The 9,878-nt window shown below is 56.0% G+C and overlaps 1 protein-coding gene across 2 annotated transcripts; it reads left to right on the forward strand.

Moving 5' to 3' along the window:
- Positions 1 to 875: 875 nt before the first annotated feature.
- On the forward strand, positions 876 to 7,124 carry GALP (galanin like peptide). 2 transcript variants are annotated; one of them, XM_059383210.1, is made up of 6 exons: positions 876 to 1,968; positions 2,904 to 3,026; positions 4,158 to 4,206; positions 4,718 to 4,798; positions 5,318 to 5,395; positions 6,601 to 7,124. In XM_059383210.1, the coding sequence occupies exons 2-6, from the start codon at positions 2,943 to 2,945 to the stop codon at positions 6,654 to 6,656; spliced, it is 348 nt and encodes a 115-aa protein (XP_059239193.1). In that variant the 5' UTR covers positions 876 to 1,968; positions 2,904 to 2,942; the 3' UTR covers positions 6,657 to 7,124. The 2 variants fall into 2 exon arrangements, with proteins under 2 accessions (XP_059239193.1, XP_059239194.1); XM_059383211.1 differs by lacking the exon at positions 5,318 to 5,395.
- Positions 7,125 to 9,878: the final 2,754 nt, after the last annotated feature.

Raw genomic sequence — 9,878 nt, forward strand, 5'->3', positions numbered from 1 at the left:
CCAACAAATATCTTTTCTGCTCTCAGTGACCAGAATAATTGGGTCTTCAGCGCACTGGCTTGTGGACAGCATGTTCAGGCTCTCGAAACCTACCTTTGGAAGGAGGAAGGGTGAACTTTCTCAGTCTCTTGCCATCCCCGCTGGGGCAGGAGTGGATGAGTATCCCCACGACACTGGAACACATACAAGAACTCTGGCTGAAACGTGGCAAAAACCCAGCAGACTCTTCACCATAGGACCAAGTAAACACGGGACGGGAACTGCAGTGTGCACTAGGGAAGGGGTCTTCATGTCCACGCTCCAAACTACAAAGAGCCACGCGGGCTCAAGACAGACAATGGGCTCAGCCACAGAAATGCAAAGAAAGAGGCATTTCTTGCACGCAGTTTGGTGGGAGGGCATGTGGTTGGGTTCTCTTCATTTACTTTTCCAGAACGGGTTAAGTAAGAAAGCGAGGGCTGGTGATGCTCTCTGCTCTGACTCTTCAGCGGTCTCCAGGTAACCACCTCTGGGCTTCCAGCCTGCCTGTCCCTCCACCCCCTCAAGCACCACCCCTCATCCTTCACAGTCTTTCCCAGCAAAGCCATTTACATCTTCCTGTCACTTTCCGCCTCCCTTCTCCTCCAGAGGAGAAATGACGGATGCCCGGAAATGAAGGTGGTAGCAGGCAAGGATCTTCGTGGTCCCGTGTCTTGCTCTCACTCGACCCCTGTCCCAGGGCTTTTGTTCTATAATTGAGATGAGACAGCTCCCTTCCGCGGTGGTGGGGGAGAGATGTGGCGATGGCATGAAGGTATAGTGAGCCCCGGGCTCTGCCTGGTAGAGATGGGGACACCACCCCCCCCCCCCCCCCCCCCCCCCCCCCCCCCCCCCCCCCCCCCCCCCCCCGCCGCCTGGCGAGGACCAGGACTTTTAGGAAGCAAAGTGCAGGCATACAAGCCCCTCCTTGATTCTGGGGTTCCTTCCTCTGGAAAACTGCTCATCCCCGGGGCCAAGAGGGAGAGAAACAAAGACACAGATCAATTAAAAACCAGAAACAGTGGGAGATCACACACACACACACACACACACACGCAGGTTTTTGTCCACCCCATAGATCCTGACTGAGTGCCAGGCGCCGTTCCAGGCACTCTGGCACGGTTTTCCAGCCTCAGGGCTCTGGACATCTGGAGCTGGACTGTTCTTTGGGGGCAACGTCCCTGACCTCCTCCCCCAGGAGGCCAGAAGCGCTCCCAAGTTGTGATGCGCCAAGACGTCTTCGGGCGTGGCCACATGTCCCCAGAGGAGCAGAGCCGCTCTGGGGGAGCACCTCTGCGCTCATGAGGATCGGGAGCACCTCTGGGCTCATGAGGATCGAGCACCTCTGGGCTCATGAGGATCGGGAGCACCTCTGGGCTCATGAGGATCGGGAGCACCTCTGGGCTCATGAGGATCGAGAACCCTTGCTGAGCCCGTTCTGGGGAGGGGGAGATGCCCGGAGAACTAGGAAACACCCGAGCAGGTGCGTCGTGCAGGACGGAAGCAAGGGACGCAGCAAGAGCCCTGAAGGTGCGCAGAGACCAGAGAACCCAGCACTGCAGGGCCAGACAGGAAGGGGCACGGATGGAAGTGGGGTACGCAGACTTGGGCTGGGTCCCGAAGAGGAGGCGCAGAAAGGCAGGAGGAAGGGCAACTGGTGCATCTCAGAGCTAAGCACCTGCAGGGGAAACGGAGGTGAAACAGAGAAACCTTTCCCCTCCGGCAGCGTCCTCGTCCTGACCCCACAGGCCAGCTCACGAAAGCCCTTCCGTGCACAAAGTCTCAGGAGCACCTCCACCCTTGGCACGCTCTCCCATCGCCCCCCTGATTGCGCACACCCTCCCTCCCTCCGCGCTTCCTGCCTCGCCTCCTTCCTCCTCGGGAGGCATAAAAGCCACAGTCAGGCACTGGGCCTCCAGAAAGCCCAGGAAAGCAGCGGACTCCAGTGAGGTGAGAGCAGGGCAGAGTGGGGAGGGTGAGCAAGGGGGAGGGGGGCACCCGGAGAATCAGGACATGCTGATGGGGAAGGCAGGGCAGGCATGGGCCAAAGGACAGCGAGGGGCAAATGTACCTGCGAACCTTGAGCCTGCGTCTCCGGTGCGCCCGGGTTTCTGGGGGGCCGTGTTTTGCCTGTGCGGTGTCCTGTCGCTTACCCACTTCCTTCATGGCTGTCCGTCAACCAGCGCTGTCGCTTTGCTTAGATAGACATGTTCCAGAGTGGAGCGCCACAAAATCGGCCATGAACTCACAAGTGTCTGTTTTACTTTTCCACCATGTATTTGAGGCAGGAGGACCCAGGCATTAGTCTCTGTTCTGCACTAGAATATGGTGCACGTTACAGTTTGTTACAGGTCGGACAGAGGAAGACGGATCCTGCATGATCTCACTCCGGGGTGGAATCTGGAAACAGCAGCCACTCAGGGAACGAGATCAGAGGGGGAGTTGAGCAGAGGCAGGGCTGGCCCAGCACCCGGCTGTGAGATGCTGGTGTGCTGGGGACGCTAGGGATGGCCTGGTGGCCACAGGGGACACTGCCATGTGTCTTTACAAGCTGCCTAGGAAGAGTAGATCCTACAAGTCCTCAGTGCGATGAGAAACTAGACGTAACTAGACGTAACTAGACGAGGTGACCAATGTTACCCCGACTTACCGAGGAGACCCTTTCCCTATATCCACGGTAAGTCATTGTGCCCAGACAGTCGCAAGGAGATGTTTGCCAGTTGCGGCTATGCTTATGGCTGTGTCGACGGCGTGGGACTCTGGGCTGTGCGCGTGTGTCTGGATTCATCCCAAGTGTGTGTTCACTGCTTCCTGTTCCTCTGTAGAGCAGTTACACCTAATGACACTAAAAACACATGAACACCCTCGCCACCCTCTCTTGGCAGCATCCCGTAGCAACCAGCGCCTACCCTGCTGGCCCTCCGATGGCTCCCCCTGTCCGTCTGGTCCTGCTTCTTGCCATCCTGCTCAGCCTAGTGGAGACTCCCACCTCTGTGCCTGTCCGCCAGGTGAGACCTCCTGGCTTCCTCCCCACCTGCAACGTGCCCAGTCCCTGCCCTCCTAGAAGAGCTTCCTGATGGTCCTGGCTGAGCTAGGAGTCATGGGCTGTGGGGCGCCGTGGCCCCAGGTCGGGGTGTGGGCAGGCATGGGGTGGGACACCAGACATGGGGGTCAGGATGCAAAAATGCCCAAAGGATAAGATCAGCGTTGCCACGGTACAAAAAGATGCCTTTGGTGAGCTCCTGGTCATTCTGCGCTGTTTGGTCACCAAAGACTGGGCCGTGCCCCTAGGGTTTCTGCCAAGCCCTGGCCCACATTCAGGGAGCCCTGGCTGGGAGTGTGGGCTGTGGAGATCCGGCCGAATTTGGTTCCGTTACTTTTTAGCTGCATGACTCCTGGCAAGTTGCCCAATTAATCTCTCTGTCCCTCCGAGTTCTTTGTAAAATCACAGCGCCACAAGGGTTAACTGAGTTGTCCTGGGCCAGGTGCATTAGCTGGCCCATTACCAGACCCTGAACATCCGGGCTGGGCACTCAGGCCGCCCCAGGTTTGGGTTGGTGCCAGGGTTCTCTGCAGGCCCTGTAAGTTTCTTGGAGCTTGTTGGGACCAGAGCAGGGACTGGGCTGTCCCCCAGGCCAGGATCTGACCCCCCTGCAGGGTCGCATGCCCAGAAGGCATCCCCTCTAGGTTTTGCGGTCTACTGTTGCCATCTTGAAAACTTTTGTCATGCTTGAGATGAGACCTTTCATCTAAGTCCTGCTTGGAAGGGGACGCTGGCATGTGGAAAACCCACGGTGCTTATTAGTGGCTGTGATGGTCAAGGGAACACAGCCATTTGCCTGAAGACGTCCAGTGCTATGGCTGGGTTTGCACCATGTGTGTGTGTGTGTGTGTGTGTGTGTGAGAGAGAGAGAGAGAGAGGTCTGCAACCACGTGTAAGCGGTTTTTAAAGCTCCCTCTTCATGCCAAGCTGCTACATTTCAGGAAGACTTCACTTTCCTCACTGGTGAAATGTGCATTAAGTGAACCCACTTGTCAGGCCCGTGGGAAAGTGGCAGCTGGCCCCGTGACCCCAGGCCCATGGGGTGCTCACCGCCCTTCCCGCCTGCCTGAGTCTCCATCTCTGGATCTCTGTCCAGGGACGAGGAGGCTGGACCCTCAACAGCGTGGGCTACCTGCTGGGTCCCGGTGAGTGTGCCCGCTCCCAGTGCCAATGACTCCCCCTGCGGCACAGGGAGGTCAGAACAACTCCTGGTGGAGGGGGACCAGGTGACACTCAGCCGTCACTTCCTCCTCTTCTGGGCCCCTCTGTCCAGGGCTCCCCGTTTCCCCGAAGGCATTTTCACTGTGTGCTACCAAGGGACCATTAAAGCCCTACATCCTCGTGATGCTCAGGGTGGGGACCACTGATGGTCCAAGGAAACCCAGGCCCCGGGGACCACGTGGCCAAGCAACGAGGACCTGGGGTTCATGCCCAGACATAGGCGGGTTCGGCTCAGCAGTGGGTGATGCTGGGAGACAGATGTGAATCTCAGAGCCACAGCCTTCTCACCCGCCAGCTCGGAAGGCTGGCGGTCCTGCAGGTCTGGCAGCCATGCTCCGTGAGGGGAACAGTGTGTGCGGGTTGCTGGATTCCCTGTGTTACTGCTGTCATGTCCCAGACCATAGGCCCAGCTCTTCCCTCCCTTCCCCTGCCCAGTGCTCCACCTTCCCCAGAGCGCGGACCGCGGCAGGAAGGAGAAGACAGCCCTGGAGGTCCTAGACTTGTGGAAGGCCCTTGGTGAGTGAGTGTGGGCTTCCTCTCTGCTTGCCACTGCTGCTCCGGGGACTTGGGGAAAGGCAATTCCTGGCTACAGGACACATCTGAGACTCCCCCTCCTTCCCGTCCACATCTCGAGGGAAAGAATCGTGCAGAGGTGCAGACAGCAACCACCAGTGGTGCGCCAGGAATGCAGCCTTGGTCCTGACCCGAATCTTCCCACTGTTGCCACCTACCAGGCCACTGATCACGTCCAGGGTGGTGTGTCCCCTGGGCACTCACGGGTGCCCATCTCTCTGCTGTGGGCCATCCCCGTGCGGGATGATTAGCTGTTCCCTGGACTCCACCCACTAGGTGACCTTAGCATCTTCGGGTTGTGACAATGACAGATGTCCCTGCATGTCACCAGATATCGGGGGAGGAGGACAGAATGACCCAGGATGAGAACCCCTAGGTGCCACAAATGCCAAGGGAACAAGGGAACTATGGCCATGGTGCATGGTACAAAGCACCGACCTTGCCATTTGGCTTCGTTCCCAGATGGGCTCCCCCATCCCCGCCCTCGGCGGGCCTCCAAGAGGAGCCTGAGGGAGAACTCTGCCAAACCAGAGACTGCAGGTGAGCACGGGAAATGTGGAGGACACAGACAGGAGCCGGGGACAGGAGCGTCCTCGCCATCAAGGGCTGACTCAACGCCCATGCTGGCCTTGATGGCTCCTTTGCGCTCTACCCCTCCGTCTTGCCCCCACCTCCGGGCCCAACACATGCTTCCCAGCCAGTCCCAGACGTTTCCCCACAACCTGGCACTGATGTGATGACCCCACTCCCAGACCTTAACCTACCAACTATCAGCCCCTCAGCTTTAGCTGCAACACTGACCGCAGAGCCTCACTCCCAGCTCCGACCTCCGTCTTTATTTGCAGCCTTGGAACTCTTGGACCCTGTGCCCGTCTCGACTCATGCTCAAGCACGTTCTTCTACTCCCGTTCTCAATTCTGGCTTTCTTAGAACACAGGGTCCCCTCCACTCAGCTGATGCCTTAGTCTAGAACGTTCTGTTTCTAGAGCTTTGCACGGCGAGATCCTTCGCATCATCCAGAAATCATTTAGCCGGCTCCTGCACTGCTACCCCTGACCATTTCCCTGACACGAACCTCCTGTTCCTCTGTTTTTGTCATCCTGTCTGATTCTTGTCCTGACGTCTGTCCGCAAGTGTGTCTTCTCTGCATCCTGTGCTCCGCTCGTTGTCTGTCTGCTCCAGAGAATCCAAGCTCCACGTGTTAGGGACCTTCTACGCCTGGCTCCCTGCCTACACACAAGGAATGATGCATAGTAGGTGCGTGGAAAACACGCTGAAGGCACGAATCGAACTATCCAAGGCAGGCTTCCCACCCAGCCATGACCTCAGTCCGTTTAGCTTGCCTTCCTCTGGCTGCATCTTTACCCCAATTCCCTGTCCTTCAGTTTAACCCTGGTTTTGGAAACGAACACCAGGCTTTCATTCCAGCGCCACTAACCCATCTGGAAAGCACAGACTGGCCATCAGCCAGTGCTGGATGTGACACACACCAACCTTAGCTACCCTCCCAGCTCTTGAAAATGCCCATCTCCACCACGTGCCTAAATGGGATGGAAAAGGGAAATGTGTGGGTAGATGAAAAGGAAGGGAGGGAGAGCGAGAAGGAAAGAGAGAGAACGGGAAATGGAATTGAACATTGGACGAACCAAAGCTGTCTTCCTCTCCGGTTTCGTTCCCAGCCTGGGCTGGTTTGGATGATGGCGGCGAGTTTAACCATTCCAAATTCGCTTCTTTCTCTCCCACAGATCTGGGCCAGTTCAGCGAGAAAGCCCCCAGGGAGGGCGATGCCCAGCGGTCCTAGAGATCTCCAGACCTCTGCTCCGTGTCCTTCTGTCCAGCTCCTCGTGAACCCCTCCCTGTCTCGCTTCCTCCACTGAGACTAAGATCCTGAAATTAAGTCCCTGAGTCTCATGCAGGAAATTTGGGGAGCGTTGGGAGACTTCTTAAAAGTCACCAGACCGTGGCAGGTTTCACTGATTTATCCTTGAATAAGTAGAAAGTGTTGTTAACAAACCCAAGAATGAAATCTGGGGCCATTTAGGAGAGTTGGGATAACGAGGGAATATTTCTGCCATTTGTGCGAAGTAACTGCCTTCTTTCAGAACCATAACACGAGCAGACTAATATGGTATGAATGTCCCATTGCATCTAAGCCTCTACGATGTCTGCTCAGAAAGATTCTGCCAAGTAGAGGGCTTGCCTTCCCTCGTTCCCCCACCCCCGCTGGGCATCCTCCAGCTCGAAAGGGGGAGGGGTACCCTGGAGCAGAGTGGAGAGAATAAAACATTTCTTTGCAAATGGTCCATGATTTCTTGTGTCAGCATGGGAATTGGTGGCAGCGGCCAAGTTGCGGCTGAGAGCATCAGCTGTGGGGTTTGGAGACTCTCTTCTGTTGGAGGTGGTGAACCTCGGATTCTCTCACGAGAAAGCCTCATGCAATTCCGGTTTCTGCCCTCTGTCCACCTCTGGGTACCTGACCTACTCTCTGTTCATTAGTTCATTCGTTTTCAAACTTTTACATATTTTGAAGCTATGTTTTGTCCTCATATAAGTTTATACATTTTGCAAATTTCTGGAGGGATCTTTTTATCATCAAGTGATGCATTCCTTGGTCCCTGTTGATGCCTTTTGTATTTGGGCCAATCTAGGGGGTCACATGTCTGGTGCCTTGATGACCGTGGGTAGGAGGCTGAGGTCAACTGGGATGGTTGACCCAGAACCTGCATGGTAGTCAGGGCTCTGGCCTTATTATCTGGAACATTCATCACAGCCAAGCTGCTGTGACAGGGATCCCCCACCATGGAGCAGCTCAAATGAGAACCATTATCCTGTGTTCACAGAATGGTCTAAAGGAGGCGGTATGGGGCTGGCAGGAGGGCTCTGCCATCTTGGGCCATGAAGCTTCATCTCTGGGTCAGGAAGGCAAGCCTCATCACCTCCGTGCATGGGATTCTGACATTCCTGGATCTCCGGCCGGCCGTAGGCAATCTAATTAGAAATCACATTTTAACCCCTTAGTGGCTTTATTTTTTTTTTCCAAAGATTTTATTTGTTTGTCAGAGAGAGAGAGAGAGAGATCACAAGCAGGGGGAGTGGCAGGCAGAGAGAGAAGCAGGCTCCCCGCTGAGCAAGCCGCCCCCCTCGCCCCCCTGCCCCAATTCGGGACTCAATTCCAGAACCCTGGGATCATGACCTGAGCCAAAGGCAGCCACCTAACTGACTGAACCACCCAGGGACCCTGCCATTAGCAACTTTAAATCACAGAATGAGAGGACAGAGGCAGCATAGAGACTCAGGGACAAAAAAAGATCTAGGCCTGCCTTTGAGGATCTCACGAAGGGAGAAACCAGACAAATGCGTTGGCAGGTGCAGGGTGGGGACAAGGTTTGAGAGCAGCGGCACAGGGACCAGCCCTCTGCAGGGCTCCTAGCTCCCATCAGTAGGGGTGAATTTCCAGCACGTGGACAGAACCAGGGATGAGGGCAAGGAGTCTCCAACCAGCTTTGGGAGGACAGGGACCACTTGGGATGCTATAATCCCAGATGGTGGTGAGAACCAGTCACATTCTGGATGTAGTTCAAGGCAGAGCTGATAGGACTCCCCAGCAGACTTGGTGTGCGATTTGAGAAAGCAGTCGAGGCTGAATCCCTACTTTTTGGTCTATGCAATGGAGGGAGGGGGTCGCCCTTGAAGGTTATGGGAAGCGTGCAGGGGGCAGGTAGGAGTTCAATCTGAGACCCGGTGAGCGTGAGATAACTACTGGTTATGCAGCTGGGGGTGGGGCGTGGAGTTGGATGTGCAGATCTGGAGCTCGGAGGAGAGGGGCAGACTGGGTGTATAATTTGGAGCACTGTCAGTACTTAGATGATGAGAAGAGGAGAGAAGGGGTCTAAGGGCAGAGCTCTGGAGACTCAATAGATTGCTGGTCCCAGTGACATTCAGAGACAAGGGAAAGAACAGGAAGTGAGGTGGAGTTAAAGATGGCGGAGGCACTTGGTCGTTGGGGTGACAAATTCATGGGTATGTGTTCACGCAGTGTGTGGCAGAGGGTTGAGAGAATGTCATGGGGCCAAGAGCACGGGGCATGGAAATATCCCAGAACTACAGTAATGGTAACATCAGAGGCAGGAGCTCAGCCCTCCAGGGAGGGAGGGTGAATGCCTGAAGGACATTCAGAGGAGGCTGAGAGTGAGATAATTTTCCTGGGAGAAGACATTTCAGGAGCTGGGAGGCAAGGGGGTATTGCCATAGGGGAGAGCCAGAGTCAGGTTATGCCTGGGGGCTGGGGGCTGAGGTGTAGCCTTCTTTTGGAAATGGACAAAAACATAAGTAAAGGATATATTGAGGCCAGCCCTTGTGGCCCCAGGACAGATGATAAGTCTGAGAGCACGGAGGTGAGGGAGAAAGGATGGGGTCCTGTCCACGTGCTGGAAATTCGCCCCTACTGATAGGGGCTTGGAGCCCTGCAGAGAGAGCTGGTCCTAATGCCTACTACGCTGGGCTCATATCGCAATATATTCATACCACGAGATTCCCCATCATTCATCTTCAATCCAAATGTCCTTGTATATCCCAATGTAAGCCAGGACAGCTTCCTTCCTGGAGCGCCATTGGTACCCAATGGTCCGACGGTCCAGGATGCCGCTCACTCCCCAGAGCGACTGTGGCATCAAGAGTCCCGTCGCTAGACGTCACTGCTTACTCCATCTCCCGGCTTGTGAAGGAGAGGGCTGATGCTGGAGGAGACTGTGCTCTGCCCAGGCTCTGAGCACAGCTCAGTTGCCTCCTCCCTCCCCCCACTGCACAGCTAGGGCCACCAAGGGCCTCTCCCTGCTCTGGTCTTTGCTTTGTAGGCTGTAGGCTGTGTGCAGAGTGAGGGGGAGGCTGTACCAGAGTCCTAGAGCTGCCCCCACACCTCCCCTACAGGAGGCTGGGCAAGCGGGGTGGGTCCTTGGAAAAAGAGAGGGATTTCCTTCCAGGAGCAAATCACCCTCCACACGTGCTGGCGAATGACTGAACCCTA

Source organism: Mustela nigripes, chromosome 17, assembly GCF_022355385.1.
Source record: "Mustela nigripes isolate SB6536 chromosome 17, MUSNIG.SB6536, whole genome shotgun sequence".
Lineage (NCBI taxonomy): Eukaryota > Metazoa > Chordata > Mammalia > Carnivora > Mustelidae > Mustela > Mustela nigripes.

Bases quoted from the DNA above. Each gene is read 5' to 3' on its own strand.
- GALP (XM_059383210.1), top strand. From the start codon at position 2,943: ATGGCTCCCCCTGTCCGTCTGGTCCTGCTTCTTGCCATCCTGCTCAGC. The intron at 4,799-5,317 runs GTGAGTGAGTGT...CTTCGTTCCCAG, and splicing joins AGACTTGTGGAAGGCCCTTG to ATGGGCTCCCCCATCCCCGC. The intron at 5,396-6,600 runs GTGAGCACGGGA...TCTCTCCCACAG, and splicing joins TGCCAAACCAGAGACTGCAG to ATCTGGGCCAGTTCAGCGAG.